Source organism: Delphinapterus leucas, chromosome 1 (assembly GCF_059928025.1).
Source record: "Delphinapterus leucas isolate spDelLeu-1000000601 "Yukka" chromosome 1, BTC_Dleu_Yukka2, whole genome shotgun sequence".
Lineage (NCBI taxonomy): Eukaryota > Metazoa > Chordata > Mammalia > Artiodactyla > Monodontidae > Delphinapterus > Delphinapterus leucas.
In genome coordinates, this window is record NC_143129.1 from 75,085,916 (window position 1) to 75,104,193 (window position 18,278).

The following is an 18,278-nucleotide window of genomic DNA, read 5'->3' on the forward strand; positions in this document are numbered from 1 at the left end:
ACATATGTGAGCAGGGAAAACGTCACATGGCAAACTGATCTATTACACCTCTCTTCTGGTAAAGTTCACCCAAGACTCTGTCATATGGCATGAGTGGTTACAGTGCTGTCTTGGCAGATTACTGGAACCAGGGGTGGCTTGTGAAACGGTTCACCCGGAAGGTCTTTCAAATTCTCTTTTCCTTTTTCTCTGTCTTCTCTTTCTATTGCTTTAGCTCTCACTCTCCCTATCTCTATGTCTCTCTGCCTCTCTCCCTTTTTCAATTTTAAGCTGTGTTCAGAATATCCATTATGGACATAGATCTGATAATGTGATGGGCTCCTTGAAATCAATAACATTTCCAAAGAGTCCACCCATCATACTCGTAGGTGCCTTCTTTTGACTTACCTGGGGAGCCCAATGCTAATGAGAAGGCAGTTTGGGTACTGGGAAAACACCTTCCTTCTTTGTCCCAATCTTTTACCTATTATATATATTTTGTTGTGTTCAAATTATGCATATATCTTTAATTGGGTAAATGGTTACAGTAAGAAGAGAAAAAATTTTGCAGCAATTACTTTAAGTCAGTCTTTTAAAAAATAAGATGCAAAGAGTTTGGGAAAGGTAATTTAAAAGAAAATTTAACTATATACCATTATATAGTTAACAAAACAAACCTTTCCAGAAATGTATCAATACTATAATTTGCAATAGTTCTTTTCTCTCTTGTGTTTAGAATATGCTATCTGCATGTCAGTTAGTTCTTCCAGTCAAATAATAAATAATGTCTATTATCAATTTCTCATTGAATGTCAATGGGAAAACTCATAATGAATAAGCTCAAGATTCTTTTTACATGAAATTATAATGTTTTGGGATTAAAGCCAAATAGCCACAGACTGGGTGTCCTATTCATAAAACGAAACAGTAGCTTTTGGAGCTTCAAGGACTACTTATCTTTATTCTATTCTCTCTTTCCTTGCTTCTTAATTACACACACACACACACACACACACACACACACACACTTTATTTTATAAGCAATATAACTACATTATGGAAATGTTGTTAATGAGAGAAAAGTATCCTTCATACAATAATTTCATTACCGTGATAAGGACACTTACTTTTTGGGGGGTATCCCTAATAGATTTTTTTCTAAGCTAGTTACTTCATTTAAAAAATAGTGTATAAACAAATTTATGCTATTTTTTCCCATATTATACTATTATAAGCATTTTTACATGTTGTAGCATAAAATTCACAACCAACCAATAGTTTAAAGGACTATCCATTCTATTTAGTGGATGTAGATGTATCCAGTTTCCTTAAACATGCCCCAGTTTTCTAATTTTTCACTATCCTAAGGGGTGTTATGGTTGTCTTTGTGAGTAAAATGTCTCCCTCACCCCCAAACTTTTAACAACATTTCTCCAGAATGGATTCACAGGGTGTGACTGTTTTAATTCACAAAGCACTGCCACACAGAGCTGTTGGAGCACCAGTAGGCACCATGGAGTCTCTAATAAATGACCCATATTGATCTCTTGTTTTGTGATTTGTCTTGGTTTGTTTGCTCTTAGAGCTTTGATTTATGGCTCCAAGGAGCGATTTTGGAAAATCATTTAACCATCAGCTGAGACAATCTGACTATTGCACTTATAAGGTCAAAGTGGAAAAGACCTGAGTCAGAGGGATTTCAGGCGTCAAAGCCCCGGATAGCCCAGCCGCTGCTACTCTTTCCAGGAGAATATCCTAGATTCTGGGCACAGTGACTGCAGGGAGGGAACATGGAGAAGCTGTCACTGTGTTTCCTGATCATCATTAGCCTCCCTAATGCTTTTTCCCAGACAGGTACGCACTGCTTCAGGTGGGCGCTGGGCTCTTGTATCAGGGCTACCTATGCAAAGCCAAGTTAGGGAAAATAGTCAGAGTGGGGGAGGGGTTGTGTTCTGGGAAAGAGGGCAGTCTGTGGTTTCTAAATCCAATCTCTCTATACATAGTGAGAGACCTAACAAGGTTAGAAAAGAGACAACAGGCCCCAAACGGAGTCACTTGTGTTAAGCCCCATGTCAGCAAACCAAGACCTAATACCTAACCTAATTGCAGCTTCAGCCTCTCCCCAAAATGTGACCTTTCACCAGTCAATATGAAATTACTTGGTTAAGACTAGAGGTAACCCACCTGATAAGACTCTTTCCTTCCCCCATAGAAAGGTGACCTTGCCTGAAATAATCTACTCTTCATTAGAAACTTCCTCTTCCTACCCCTTTCATTTGGTACAGCTCTTTGAAATTCCTTTCTGTCTGCTAGATGGCTGGCTGCCTGCTTCATGAATCATTGAATTAAAGCCAATTAGATCTTTAAATGTACTCAGTTGAATCTGACTTAATTTAGCAGATTTGGTGTCAGCGATGGAATCCACAGAGCCCTTCCAAGATCTTCTAAAACAAGAAACACGGGCATTGTACCCTCAGACCTTTTGGAGTTCTGTCCTTTTCAGAAGGGCCCTGGGTAAGTTGCTCTATGTTCTGAGCTCTGCTCTCTTTGCATCAAGCTCCTGATCTAATTGGCTTGCCAGTCAGTTCCCTATTTGATTGGAAACAGCCCTTGGTTCTGTCCCCAGATTCCATGTTGGTAATGACCGATGGCTCAGTCTGGAGTTCTCTGTTGTGTGGAACCCCAGTCTGCAGTCCCTGTTCTTGGGGGTCTGCTGATTCAGTCCTTTCCCCAACCCCCAAATTCCATATTGGGAACTGCTGGCTGTTACCAGCTGAAAAACTGGACTGGGTTTCAGATCATACTGGGTCCAACTTAAGCTAGACTGGGTCTAGTAAATAAAGGTTATTGCTAATGGGATTCATAGAAGTAAAAAAAAAAAAAACCCACAGAATTGGTGAGCATGGCTAAGGCACTTAAAAGCTGTTAGAGTGCTCACCACATAACTCCCGTGTTAGGATAAGTTGGTCATGGGACAGTTTATATTGACACTAGATTACCTGACAACCTCAAGAAAATTTCCATGCTAGAAGGTACACTGTAAAACACCACACAATCCCCAACCCAGTGGCACATCCCTCTTAGATATTAGTTTGCCTCTGAGAGACCCAAAGTCTTAACTAAAAAAAAAAAAAAAAAAAAAAAAAGCGAATCCTTGAATTCAAAAGAGTTGAGCACGCTGCCTTCCAGCACACGTGCTTACTTTATGTCTATGAACTATACTGCTAAAAGATATAAATACCTACAAAAATGGCTAAACCTTACTAAAAACAATCTAGAATTACAGTGGCCATTATGGGGAATGTTCCAATTAGATATGATTATTTAAGAAGTGCACCTGAAAGTAAGGGTTCCCAAATCAAACAAATAGAATAAGATACCAGTTTTAATCAGCATGCAGAAGTCTCCAAAAGGCTTCAAAATTCCAAACTAGCTTCATTGAAAAATGCATTGCAAAAGGCTAATGAAAAAGATACAAGAAGTACCTAATACAAAAGTCTGATGTGATTCCTACTATTCCTCTTTAGCTCCTTTAATTGAGTCTCAGAGTCTACTGATCCTCTGTCTGAATTGTCTTTACATTACTGTAAACCAAAGTGGCCTTACAGACCCCATGTCTACCTTCAGTGGAGGGCCCCATATGGGCCCCTCCCAGAGTTGATGAGACTCTGAGGGATTTTTCTGGTAAACTGCTGTGTTATTCCCTTAAACATCCAAAGGGAAACTAAATTAAAATTAATTAAAAACTTTGCCAAATTCTGATAGATACCGGAGCTTGCAGAGGGGATCTTGGGAAAACTGGCAGAAGCCAGCAAAAGGTAAAAATTCTTATCGGAGCCAGCTCTCCTGGATCTCTGTGGAGAGGGGAATAAAATATCTTTTGCAACCTCTTTGGGGGACACCTCTTGGACACATCCAAGAGGTGTTCAATATTGCCAGAAATAAAACTATGTACCTGGGAGGGAAGGAGAGCAAACAGAAGATAATATGGCTAGATGGGAGGATTAGCCCCTTGGTATTTTTTAGGCTGCAACCCAATTCTTTGAGGAATTAAGAACAATTGCCCTTATCTTCTCTAGAAACAGTTAAAAGCCCACCTGTTCTTTTTACCAATCCTGAAACTTCCCATATTTATCTCAAATAAATATTGTAAAAATTCTGGCTTTAAGAAGCAAAGTTCTTCTCAGAGGAACTTGCATTCCTTCCCTGTACCTTTGAGGTGTAAATGTCCTACCTGGTCTTCTCCAGGAATTATTTTCTAGGCCAATCTCTTTAAACTACAAACTCCAGGGAGGTAATTCTTATTAGGGGGAAAACAAAAGAGGAAGAGGTCATTTAAAACTTAGGTGAATGAAAAATCTTTTAAGTGTCTTCTCAAATAACATTATATTATATATTATAATATAATATATTATATATTATATAATATATATTATAATATACAATAATCTTTTAAGTGTCTTCTCAAATAACATTATATTATATATAATAATAATAACAAATATTATTAAAAAGTTTTAGCCATCTGAGCAGGTAACCTTAACTTATTCTATCTACCATAACAACTTAAATCCAGCTTTTTTATAACTAGTGAGCTGTGTATTATTGTACCTGTATAGTGGCAGTAATATTAAAATGAAAGCTATAAAATCTCTGTTTGCCTCTGTCACTTATGTGTGTCTCTCTATATATTTGTGTTGTAGATGTATGGTATTTTTCTACCTATGGATAATATTGCCAAAAATTAATCTGTAAAAGAGCACTATTTAATTGGCTTAAAGAAAATTAGGCACTTAAATAAAGTGTTTCTAAAATTTTCAGTAATATAATAGAAACTGACCCAAATGCTTTTCAAGTTCACACAATCTGGGAAAATATTGAATATTAATGATAATTTGAGCTTGTTGGTTTAATTAAAATGTCTACAGAGTTATATCTTTAGAGTTACCAACATTAAAAATAATGCAAACATACAACTTTTATTCTACCTGGGTTTACTAGTCAAATAAGTTCATGTCATCTCTGTTTCAAAATTTGTCAGCAAGAGAAATAACTTGGTATGATGAAATTTTCGTGAGTAAACAAACTGTTGAGAACAAGTGAATTAAATAGATGTAAGTGGGAAAAAAGTTTTTAGGTGAACTTTTAAAATAGTTTTCCCACAAAAAATTTTTTAAAAATAAAAAAATTTAAAAATACCAAAAAAAATTTTTTTAAGAAAAATAAAATCATTTCCCCAAATCTTTTTGGTAAACTAACACCTTAAAGTTTTGCTAGGTTAAACTAAATTATGGACAGTCATTAAATATTTAGATCATTTCCAAATAAGATAAAATACTGAAACATTAATTACTGAACATAGGTTTATCCACTTTTGGCTTCCTTTTACAGAGGAGCTAAATATGTTTGGTTCTATTAAACATGTTTTGTGCCACACTGAGAAATTTACTATGAAAAAGCAGATATTTCTAAAAACAATAAAAAGTATTTATACATTTGCCAAGCCACAAAATGCTAAAGTAAAAGACAGTTCACAACTATTTACTTCTTTATTTCACTAAATCTTAAATTTTCTAAGGGTTAAAAACAGAAATAATGAGATGAATATCTCCATATGTAAAGAAAATAAGATGTGTGTTTTCAGTAAAAGAAGGTATGAGGAATGAAAAAGCATTTTGTTGAATGAAAATAAAGTAATTTTGTCCTAAAGAGAGACTGCTTATTTCAGAATGGGAGAGGGAAAAAACACAGGACAAAATATGAATGTAAAGAAGAAAGTTGTAGAAGGTTTGTGGAAAAGGAATCTTTGGTAAGGGGTTTTATGCATGGCCAAGACTGGCTAAAATGGAAATGAATTTAATTGAGTGAATAAATTTTAATATTAAAAGGAAGCAGGCATAAAATTAGAATCTGCTTTTCTCTCTGTGAAAACAATAAAGTTTTATTGAACTATTTGTGTGCTCTTGATAAGAGATTGTAAAAGTTTTGTAAAAGTTTTTTTTCTTACCTCAAGTAATTTGCCTAGAAAGCAAAGATTTTGTGTCTTGTCAAAATAACTTCCTGTGCTATCTTTTTTTTGCAGAGCACAGGTTCCAGACGCGCAGGCTCAGCTGCCTAGGCGCTCCGCGGCATGTGGGATCTTCCCAGACCGGGGCACGAACCCATGCCCCCTGCATCGGCAGGCGGACTCTCAACCACTGCACCACCAGGGAAGCCCTCCTGTGCTCTCCTTATCGTGTCTTTTGATTAGTTAAGAAAGCTGAGTCTTCTCTATTAAAAGAGCTACATTTTCCTTTACAACTGTTTAACTTTCTGTATTTGCCTTTGAAGTCTTTAATTGTCATTATGGTTAAATGTATAACTAAGTATTGTTTTGCAATGACCTATGATCCTATTTGACCAAGGGCTTTACAATCTTTTAATATTTTTGACAAACTTCCTGCAAATCAAATTCTAAATGAAGTCATTTTGACCTCAAAGTAACTTTGAGATATTCCAGAGGACCCCTGGAAAATCTCAAAACACTTGTTCTCTCCCCTTATAAAAAGGAGATGTTAAACAAATTAGGCTTATTTGATATATTAAATTATATTGGAAGCATTGTCAAAGAAGAAGTAATACTAAGCCTTCTTTATGTTGTATTTGCATATACTATAAATTTTATAAAATTTTGAGAATTCCTAGAAATCTGACATACCCTGGTGTAATGATTATCAGTCATAATTCCAGTCTTATCTTAAAACATTGTATGTCACAGAAATAACCAAATTTCCTTGTCAGTTCCATTATAATGAGCTCTCAACAGATCTTTTTTTTTTTTTTTTTTGCGGTACGCAGGTCTCTCACTGTTGTGGCCTCTCCTGTTGCGGAGCACAGGCTCCGGACGCACAGGCCCAGCGGCCATGGCTCACGGGCCCAGCCGTTCCGTGGCATGTGGGATCTTCCCGGACCGGGGCATGAACCTGTGTCCCCTGCATCGCCAGGCCGACTCTCAACTACTGCGCCACCAGGGAAGCCCTCAACAGATCTTTAACAATGGGCATTTTAAAGTTTTTTGTCATTTACAGACAGTTATTTTATTTTTTATATATATATATATATATTTTTTGAGGTACGCGGGCCTCTCCCTGCTGTGGCCTCTCCCGTTGCAGAGTACAGGCTCTGGACGCGCAGGCCCAGCGGCCATGGCTCACGGGTCCAGCCGCTCTGCAGCATGTGGGATCCTCCTGGACCGGGGCACGAACCCGCGTCCCCTGCATCGGCAGGCAGACTCCCAACAACTGTGCCACCAGGGAAGCCCCCAGACAGTTATTTTTTTACTCAGATGCTTTTGCAAAAGTGTTTCTGCAAGTGTGCTTCGTCCTCAAAAAGATTATTGGAAAGGACTTTGACAAGTGCAGGTTTCTTGTAGCTTTAACATCATAAAACTAAGTTGAGTAAAAATTTACAGAGCTAATGGAAAAACTGGATTCAAGCAAACAAATATTAATTACACGGGATGGAAGGAATTAAGGAAGATGATTATAATTGTTTTGTTTGAAATATTGCAGTTTTCTTAATATTTTTTTCTCCAGATTTCAGGAAACCTTTTTTTCTTAAGCTATCTATGACTTAAAGCAATTTGGCCAAGTATACCTTTGTAAACAAAGATGAAACATTTACTTTTTTCTCTACCTGATTTCTCCCAAATTTGAAAATTCTTAAATATTCTTTTCATGGCATCATAGTTAGTCATTTACATAAATTCAATAAGAATCTGTTCTCCTTGTAACAGTATACAATTGGAAACACTGGTTATACTACTGAGGCTTTGACAGAAATGTCATATTTGAGGGAGATGTGCATAGACTTGGATATGACCAGACACTTTTAAGGAACTAAGGTTGACTTTCTGGAGTCAGTAAAGCCCCTTGGAAAAATTGGCTTGGTACTTTACTTACAAGGTTCCAATGGAGCAGTCTTCCAAAGAGCTTATATGGTCAATCACTATTCTTGCTGCATTTATGTAAATAATCAGGCCAAGTTTAATGCAAATAAATTAGTTTCACTGTGGTTATCTTTGATTTTTAAAAATGGGGTGATTTTAGAGAGAAAAGTTATGTGTGCACCTTTGTAGATATTAAAATCTAATCCTGTTGATTGTCCTTGAGGTTTTGTTACATATCTGCAAATTGGACTGGGTGCTGAATTCTTCTATTTTCCTTAAGAATTTGGCTATGAATCTGCAAATGAATGTTTCAATTTTCTCCCATCCTGACTTGGAATCACTAAGAACAAAGACTGCCCTTGAATCTCTTTGGAAGGGACCCATGGTCCTCCTCACTACCCAAATGGCAGCCAAAATCCAGGGACTTGAACCTTAGGTACACATCTCACAGTCAAAGAAGACTCCATTTGGCTTCTGGTCCTGCACACCAGCTGGAGATACCTCAGGTTGATCAAAAGGGGGGAATCGTTTAAAAAAAGAGACAACTGACCTAAAATGGAGTCACTTGTGTCAAGTCCCATGTTAGCAAGTCAAGATGCAATACCTAACCTAATTGCAGTTTCACCTCTCCCAGGAATGTGACTTTTAAGCTGTCAGTGCGGAATTACCTGGCCTCTCTAATGAGGTAATTCACCCGATAAGACCCCTTTCTTTCCCTAGAGGAAGGTGACCTTGCCTGAAATAATCCACTCTTTTCTAGGAACTTCCTCTTCCCACCCTCTTCTGTCTATAAAAGTCTTTCATTTTGTACAGCTCTTCAAAGTTCCTTTCTATCTGCTAGACGGGATGCTGCCCATTTCATGAGTCATTGAATAACGACAATTAGATCTTTAATTTACTCAGTTGAGTTTTGTTTTTTAAAAAAACTCTGCAGCTGACATTTCCCCTCTCTGTTTTTTCACGCTACAGATATGCACACAAAGGTCTTTGTGTTCCCCAAAGAGTCGGATAATTCCGTTGTGATGCTGACTGCACAGCTAACAAAGCCACTTAAGGCCTTGACTGTGTGCCTGCATGTGTATACCGATCTGACCCACGACTATAGCCTCTTCTCTTATGCCACAAGTTAACAATATAATGAGATCCTCCTCTTCAAGGGAAAGACTGTTGTATACAGTGTATCCGTGAGTGGAGCTGATGTCTTTTTCAAGCCTCCTGAGAGTTCTGCACCAATGCACTTCTGTGTGACCTGGGAGTCTACCTCAGGCATTACAGAGCTCTGGGTGGATGGGAAGCCCATGGTGAGGAGGAGTATGAAGAGGGAATACTCTTTGGGGACAGAGGCAAGCATCGTCCTGGGGCAGGAGCAGGATGCATTTGCTGGGGGCTTTGATAAAAACCAGCCTCTGGTGGGAGACATTGGAGATGTGAACATGTGGGACTATGTGTTATCACCAGAAGAGATTAGCACTGTCTATGCTGGTGGGACCTTCAGTCCTAATGTCCTGGACTGGTGGGCACTGAAGTATAAAACACATGGTGAGGGACTTCCCTGGTGGCGCAGTGGTTAAGTATCCACCTGCCAGTGCAGGGGACATGGGTTCGAGCCCTGGTCTGGGAAGATCCCACATGCTGCGGAGCAACTCAGCCCGTGAGCCACAACTACTGAGCCCATGTGCCACAACTACTGAGCCCGCGTGCCAAAACTACTGAAGCCCACGTGCCTAAAGCCTGTGCTCCTCAACAAGAGAAGCCACCACAATGAGAAGCCCGTGCACCGCAACGAAGAGTAGCCCTTTCTCGCCACTAGAGAAAGCCCATGCGCAGCAACAAAGACCAAATGCAGCCAAAGCAAACCAACAAATAAATAAATAAATTTATAAAAAATAAAAAAATAAAACACATGGTGAGGTGTTCATCAAACGACAGCTATGGCCCTGAGGCCCTTTTGTGAATCCTGAAGTTGCCTTTTGGGGATTACACCTTACATTTCCCTTGTCTCTGGCTCTGATGTTTTACTGCCCTACACACTGGGCTCTTGTGCCCTGGGAGGAGTGTATTTCCCCCTCCTTTCACCACTCTTTTTCCATGGGACAGTGCCAATCAGAGGGTCCTATACGTTTCTCTACATTAGAATTACCAGTTCACACCCCAAGCCAATTAAATCTGATTTTGGGGGCGTGGGACCCAAGCATCAATGTTTTTTAAAGCTCTCCAAGTAATTCCAGCGTTCAGCTGAGGTTGAGAGCCATTGCCTTTTACTGAGTGTTTAAGAAAAAGTGAGCCGAATTTTTTTCACCTAAAAGACTGCATGTGTCTAACTGTAGTCCTGCCAACATTTTCATTTCCCTTTATAGGAACACCCACCCCATTTACTGTGTTTTATTGAATTATCTAAAGAATACAGGAATAGGGCTTCCCTGGTGGCACAGTGGTTAAGAACCCACCTGCCAATGTAGGGGACATGGGTTCAAGCCCTGGTCCAGGAAGATCTCACATGCCGCAGAGCAACTAAGCCCATGCGCCACAACTACTGAGCCTACGCTCTAGAGCCTGTGAGCCACAACTACTGAGCCCACGTGCCACAACTACTGAAGCCTGTGCACCTAGAGCCCGTGCTCCACAACAAGAGAAGCCACCGCAACGAGAAGCCCACTCACGGCAAAGAAGAGTAGCCCCCACTCATTGCAACTAGAGAAAGCCCATGCACAGCAACCTACCCAATGCAACCAAAAATAATTAATTAATTAATGAAAAGAAAAAGAATACAGGAATAGAATTTTTCCAGCATTCTTCCCCCACCATCAGGATGAGGTCATTACATATTAGAATTATCTTTAATTCTTTAATCCTTTCAATTTGAATATTCAAAAATTGAAAAGAAGTGTTTTGTTGTTTGTTTAATTTGTTCTATTTTTTTCTTCAGGATCACCAGTTTTCATTGTGTGAAATTTCCATTATTTTTTCTTCTCATTTATCATCATCCAGATCACTTTTATCAGTGTCCTTTATCCTTATATTTTGAGCTTTTATTTTTTCAAACCTAACCTTCATATTAGTGTTAGGGAGGAAGAATTTTTCCTCTACCCTTCTAAGTTCTTTTGGCTGATCTAAGAATTAAATTGACATGAGACAGATTAACAGGAGAAAATCAAACAAAATTTAATAACATGTATACATGGGAGGAACTCAGAAAAATTGAGTAACTTGCCAAAATCCTCACTTTATCATCTTCAGTTAAAGACAAAAGAGGATGTTGGGGGTAGTGGTTTGGGACTTCAGAAGGGAGGAAGACAATTCACACGGAGATGGAAAAGCAAACGTTTGATAAATAAATGTTTGCTGGACCACCAGAGACAATGGGACACAGAGTGGACTCTGACTTCTAGGACCTGCAGAGTTTCCCCCACCTCTCCTAGCCCATATTCTTTGCAAGTATCTCCAGTGATAGCTATATTCTGGAAACAGTCCTTGTATCTAAATACTTTTAGGCAGTTAGGGGGAAGGTCAAAGTTTCTTCCTGAGTCTTTTGGGCCTTGATTGTTTTAGCCTGAAATAATCCACATGCCAAAGAAACATTTTGGGGTGGCAGATTTTGCTCCCCTACAAGTGATTTGTTTTTCTCTTTAGCGTATTGGGATCCTTACTATTTCTAATGTCATTTAAAATTCTACAATGCTTTGAGTTGTCTTACATTCTTTCTTGGATTTAGCGTATTTTTCTTCTTCAACTTTCATCTTTCATCAAGTCTCTGTTTTTCTTCCATTTGCTTGAGAGTTTAATGCAGTCGCTGCCTAAAATTTTCTAAATTTCCTGTGGTTAATCTTTTATGAAGTAAATCTTTTACATGCTTTAAATAATTTTCTTTTATACTTTAGTAATTTTCAGTCCTCCTATTTGTTCTAATATAGCGTGAGAAGTGAGTTCTCTGGATCCCCCTTCCTGCTTACCTGGACACAATTAGATTCCCTAATAATTTAAACTAGCTAGCTGGTGGACTGATGCTTATATTAGTAGTTTCTAGTCATGCATTCCCAGCCCTGACATCCTGCAACTCCCATTTTAAATGACCCTCACCTCTACCAATTTCTGCCAACTGTTCCAGACTCACATAGGTGCACTTTTTAAGGTATTTGTGTCTTCATTTCTCTCTCAGTGGAATGACCTGGAGTGCTGAAGAGGACACCTTTGATAATAGCATCATAACAGGCAAGAGGAGGTCTTTGGTTCTTTTGGAGAGGGTCATAGGCTAGGGAAAATTTTACATCCCTCTGACTGGCTCCTCCCCTTGGAATGAAGAAAGACTCATCATGCTGGTACCATTTCCCAAGTCTAACATCCATGGGTCCACAGCTCAGGGGTCAAATTTCATATGCATATGATAACCTCTGGGGCTCTGGGATCCTTTGCTCTCCGCCATGTGTGGAGATTCTTGTTGCTGCTTGTGAAATAAAATTCATATTTTATGACAAGGCAAGAAAAATTTAAATATAAAAAGTTCTTCTCTGTCTGTTGGCCTTCTCCCTTCCCCCACTCTGCATGGTGTATCTGCATCATGCATTGACCAAACCTCCCCCATCAGCAGGAATACCTGCTCAACCATAAAGAGCACCATTCTCTTAGCATCAACAAGACAACTCCTTAAAAGATAATATTCCTTCTTGATCTTGTAAGGGATCATGTGACCTACCACAATGACACTTAGATATGGACTATGTAGACTGTCGATAATAAGACGTCATTTGATGTTCAGCCCTCTGTCTCAAAAAACTTATATAACTGTGCCTTGACTTCTAATGAGTGGAATAGTCCTCAGAGCTTTCTGAGATGCTCTTCCTTGATTATAATCCTCAAATTTGGCTTGAATAAAATGTTCCATTTCTTTCTTAGATTGACTGATTAATTTTCAATGACATGTTCTGTCCTAAAACTTAGATCTGGAGAGGGAAAGTTTCAGGAAGACCTTTCTTACTTTAGATCTAAGCTGGATTCTCTAGTGGATCAAAATTTTCCTCCCCAAAGTTTATATCTTTGGCAGGAGGATTATTTTAGGGTGATTATTTTTAAGAAATTGAAGACTCAGAAAGTGTTTCTTTTTACCTCCCCCTTAACTGCCTAAAAGAATTTAGATAAAGGACCTGGTCCAGGAAGAGCACTCTCACCAGAGAAAACTGCAAAGAATATGAGCTAGGTGTGGTAGGGGGAACTTGGCAGGGCCTGGAGACCAAAGCCCTCTCTGTCTCCCCTTGTCTCTGTATGGCATAGCAAACATTTGTTTACCAAACATTTGTTTTTCCATTTCTATGTGAATTGCCTTTCTCCCCTTTGAAGGTTCAAACCCCTACCCCATTCTCCTTCTTTCAGTGGCATATAAGTCTCAATTCCCTAACTTATCCTTGTGTCTCACGTTGATCTCGGAGAGGCAGCAGTGAGTGGTGGCGTGAAGCAAGATATTAATTCCCTGCCCAGGAATTGAACCTGGGTAGCCTGGGTAAAAACCAGGAATCCTAGCCACCAGACAAGCAACAGCTAGAGGCTAGAAGCTACTTTTCCCTGGCTCTAGCTCCCAGTGAAAAATGTATTTCTCATGGAGGTATATAAAATATAAAAACAGGTACAAAGTTTATTATGAGAGACATAGCACAACAACAAGTGGGACAGCACACAGAGAAATAGTTTGTTTAGCAAGGCAGAGATGCACACCCAGAGAGAAAGAGTGTGGGCATCCTCCCTAATGAGGAGGAGAGCAGAAAAGAGGTGGTTAAATAATTTATAAAGGGCAGTTCTTCCAGGTCTTTGTTTACCTTTGGCCAATTATCTGGTTTCTTTTTCCACACCTGACCTGCCCTAGGACCCTCCCCAACATGCGTGCGTTACTTTTTTGGAAGATGGACTCCAGCCTAGAGCCCTGTGGGGTGGCCTTAGCATCACATATTATGAGGTGGTTCCCCCTCTTTTTTGACCCCCCAGGAGCCTTTCTGCACATGTGCAATTTCTCCCTTGCCCCAAGGAGGGGAAATATGTGACCTCTTGAGCCTTTACTCAAACAAGGATTAGCCCCTCTCTGTGCTTGTCATGACTGTTACCTTAAGGTGCCCACAGGAGACAAAGTCTGGCTATTTACCCTGTCTCGGTCATTGCTTCCATTTTGGAGAGCAAACAGGAAGCTGGCTGTAAATATCTAACCTGGAGCCCACATATCTCCTGTCCCAGGAAATGCAAACAGGAGGCTAGTTGTAAGTGTCCGGCCTGAACCCATATTTTTTTCACCCCAAGAAGTGCAAACAGGAGGCCAGTTTTAAATGCCTAGCCTGGAGCCCATCTATCTCCTGCCTCAATTTTTCTTATGGGACCTCCATTCATATGTAATTAAATTTGGTTTTCTCCTGTTAATCTGTCTCATGTCAATTTAATTCTTAGACCAGCCAGAAGAACCTAAAAAGGGTAGAGGGAAATTTTTTCCCTTTCCCAGCACCAGGCACAAGGCTGATGTTGTGATCTTTCCTAAGTCCTATGTCTATTGCTCAGTTCCTTTAGAACCCACAGGGTGAGACTGTCCCTTCAGAGGTGAAGAGGTGAGATTGTCTCTTCAGAGCTCTAACCGGAGCATGAAGACAGACAGAAGCTTCTGTATTGAGAGATCTATATTTTGAGGTTCCCCACCTACAAGCAGCAGGAAGGAGGGCTGAGCAGACTTCAGGCATGTTAGTGCAACAACAGAGTAGTGGACAACCTCTCACAGACAGCACAGAGGGTCTGCTATTATTAGGGACAGGGCTGAAGCTGAATCTGGCCTCTGTACCCCGACACTGAATTAAATCTCAGAGACAGAGTTTTGGGTGAAGTAGAAAAGAATAGCTTTATTGTTTTGCCAGGCAAAGAGGGACACGGTGGGCTGTGTCCCTCAAGACTGTGTGTCCAACCCAGGAGGATTTGGTGAGGAGTTTTATAGCAATGGTTCAAGGGCAGAGCTGCTGATAAGAATTAGGCAGTGTGCAGGGCTTGCACTCTTTTAATCTGGCCTCAGGTGGTCTTTTGATGAGCTTCTCAAAGTTATCAAATTGTGATATCCTCTGGAATGAAGAATGGTAACATCTTCCATTTGTTGGTGGTTTTAGTTCTGTAAAGAGCTCAAAGATATCTTTATATGTATCCCTTGAGGCAGAACCAGGACCCTGCCCCAAGGCTGCACTACTGTTTCTTGCCTGCTCCTCCGTTGTCTCTGCATCCCCTCCCTTCCCTGATTAGCAACTGTTTGAAACACTTCTGTGCCCAGGAGCCACACAGGGTCCTGCTCACTTTCAAGCTGGATCACAGCTGTGGATTTCAAAGACCCAGCCTCTGGATCAGAGACCCAATAGGTTGAAGGTATTCATCATCAAATGAAGACTCTGACTCTGTGAACAGTGTGTTAGCTTGTGGCGGAGAAAAAAAATATGGAAATTATCACAAACTTAAGGAACAAGGGGACCATTTGAAAGGTCTGTGCCTGGGACGCTTGTGGCTACAGGGAACAGGTTTGCTCTACCGCAGAATGAGGATGACAGTGAAGGGTGAGGAGGCTTCAGAATTTGGCATGTGGTCAGAAATGTTGGATTTTTAGGAGAGTATCAGAAACTCAGAGAGAATGAAATCAACTTAAAGGGCAGGCTTTATTCTACAGTCAAAACAACAGGAAGTGGGAAAGGAACAGGAGATACTGTGATCTGGTCCGTGTTGGTCCTACAGGGAATGAAAGGAACGGGATCAGTGTGGGCAGTTGGCTGCAGCTTTCACAGCTCAGCAACGGGATGGCTTCAAAAGAACAGAGAGAAAGGAAGTGGGATGTTAGAGGAAGAAGCATCAGATCAAAGTTCTGAGGAAAAGAAGGTAGAAAGAAAGGTTTTTGTACCATTGAATAGCTCAAGTCACTTGGGGCCTGGACACTCTAAATCTGAAGGAAGGTGGTGGCTGGGGAGGAGCCGGGCTGGAGGACAAGGGGGTCACCACTGAACTTCTGTGTGAGCGAGACTTTGCAAGCACTAACTACACAGCACAAATTCAGAGTCCTCCAACCTCTTGCTGGGAGGTCAGGCTCAAAGAGGAAGCATTGCTACACAGGTGGAAGCTGCGAGAATGATCTCTTCAAATGTATATAAGACCAAGTCCCCTTCTGAGAAAAACCTGCAAAGGTTTCCCATTGCACTTAGAATAATTTACAACCCTTTACCTGGTGCTCAGGGCTCTGTGATTTCTGACTTCCGCTCCCCTCAGTCACAGCCTTACACATCTCTCCCTCACTCTGGGATCCCAGGCCTTCGGCCATGTTGTCTGTTCATTTCTTCCACAAATATACATCAAATGCCTGTGATGTGACAGACATGGGCTTGGGATAAGCAGTAAAACCACTGAAATGACCACAACCACACACGCAATAGACAAAATCACGGTCACCTGGGACTTACGTTATAGTGAGTTTAACTATGCTTGATTTGTTTCCACAAAGCTTCTGCATTTGCCCTTTTTCCAGATCCTCACGTGGCTGGTTCCACATCATTTTGTCTCTGATCAGATGTCCTCTCCTTAGAAAGGACCTTCCCCAGTCATTTTTAGCAACTGTTATTGTTTTCTAAGCAGATACCATTATCTGAAAAAAAAAAGGGGGGGAGTTCTTTTTTATTGTTTCCTCCCCTAGTAGATTGTAAATTCCATGAGATCTGAGACATTATTCCCTATTGTATTCCCAGTTTCTAGAATGGTATGGCTCATAGTATTTTCTTAATAAATATTTGATGAATTAATTAATTCTGGAGGAGGCAGCAGCAGCGAAGAAATGTTTTGGATGCTGCTGAGGATGAAGAGATACTTAAAGAGCGAGAAATTGTAAAACTGTAATTTTGCTCACAGAATGGCCTGTTATAAATGTATGATAGCTTGCTTCTTAGAGGAGGGAGGGAATGGCCACCGAGTATGCATTTGATTCAGCAATACGCTTCTGGGAATAAAACAGGAAAGGAAATGGAAATTTAAAAATTACTAACAATAAATGGAGTAGACAGAGGGATCAAGTAACTTCAGGAGAAATCTGCCAATTGCAAACCATCTCATATCTCTAAATTTTTCAGAGACAGAAGTATTCCAAATGCTAGTCTCCATAACAAGAGGCAGGATACATACTAGTGAATTTTTCTCAAGGATATGGAAACTATTGTAGTACAATGAACTTCTTGATAGGAGGGAGATTTCTCCCAAGTGTGTGTGTGTGTGTGTGTGTGTGTGTGTGTGTGTGTGTATTTAAGGCTTGTGCTGACTTATTGATGTTTAACTGTCTTTTGAGGCCAGAGGTAGCTGGGCCCCCCCAGGATAAACAACTGGAGATTCATTCCCTGTGGACTGATACTCCAAGATTAGAACAGAAGGACAAGTGAGAGAGGAGGTTGGGCTCTGCCCAGATGGAAGATAAGAGACCACATATTTCTCATGCTCGAAGTCAAGGAAACCTTCCCAACTAGAAAGCTCTTTGGAGGTCAAAAAAGGGAGAGGGCGCCAACCCCATAGTAGGTGATGTCAACTACCCATAGGCCTCTTTGGTGGAATCCATCTTGGCTGAGAGATGCATGCACACATGGGAGGATACTGAGGTATACCAAATACAGACTCTGAACCAGGCAAATCAAAATGATTGGCCACTGGAAACCCAGAAGAAATGCCCCATATAAGTGATTTAAACTACGATGGGGGTGTGACTTTCTCTCTCTCTGAGTCCGCCTGTGTGTATATCCAGAAATACTGTACTCTTCTTTTTCTCCTAATAAACACTTTACTTGTTTCACTACTTTTTGTCTTTGGGGAATTCTCTTCTGCAAAGCGGAAGAGTCAGGGCCTTGTCTCTGACCACTGGTCTAGCGGCTAGGATTTGGTGCTTTCACTGCCGTGACACAACCTCAATCTCTGGCTGGGAACCAAAACCCTGCTTTAAGCCACTGCAGGCTGAGGGCACCTGAAATCACTTTGGGGAGGGGAACAGAATATGCCACCCCACAATATGCCTCTTTGGCAACTTAATTATTTTCATTTAGCTACTTTTAAGAAATAGCAGAGGAGCTCTGAAAACTGAGTAGAAGTTACCCTTTCTTAAGAGACACTTACCTGTATAAGGGAAATCTCCATGTGTAAGGGTGTCTCCTCTGTACCAGGGAGAGAAGGATGACTCTAAATCTCTAGAAACTTCTTATCAATGGAGAAGGGAATGACTTAAATCTGCATCACAGATTTACTCTTGTTTACTGTGCTTTTCCTGGCAACTTCCCACAACTCTCCCCTGCTCCCAACATCTTTCTTTTGTCCTTAGCTGAAGATGGTATTCAAGGTGGTGGCTTGGACCATTTTGGTG

General features: G+C 40.4%; 1 protein-coding gene across 1 annotated transcript; it reads left to right on the forward strand.

The window, feature by feature from the left end:
• Window positions 1-1,564: 1,564 nt before the first annotated feature.
• Window positions 1,565-12,777, forward strand: LOC111167155 (C-reactive protein). Its single transcript, XM_089913074.1, is given in 2 exon segments — window positions 1,565-1,833; window positions 8,876-12,777. Coding segments are annotated over 2 exon segments (666 nt in total). The 5' UTR covers window positions 1,565-1,769; the 3' UTR covers window positions 9,478-12,777.
• The last annotated feature ends 5,501 nt before the right edge of the window (window positions 12,778-18,278 follow it).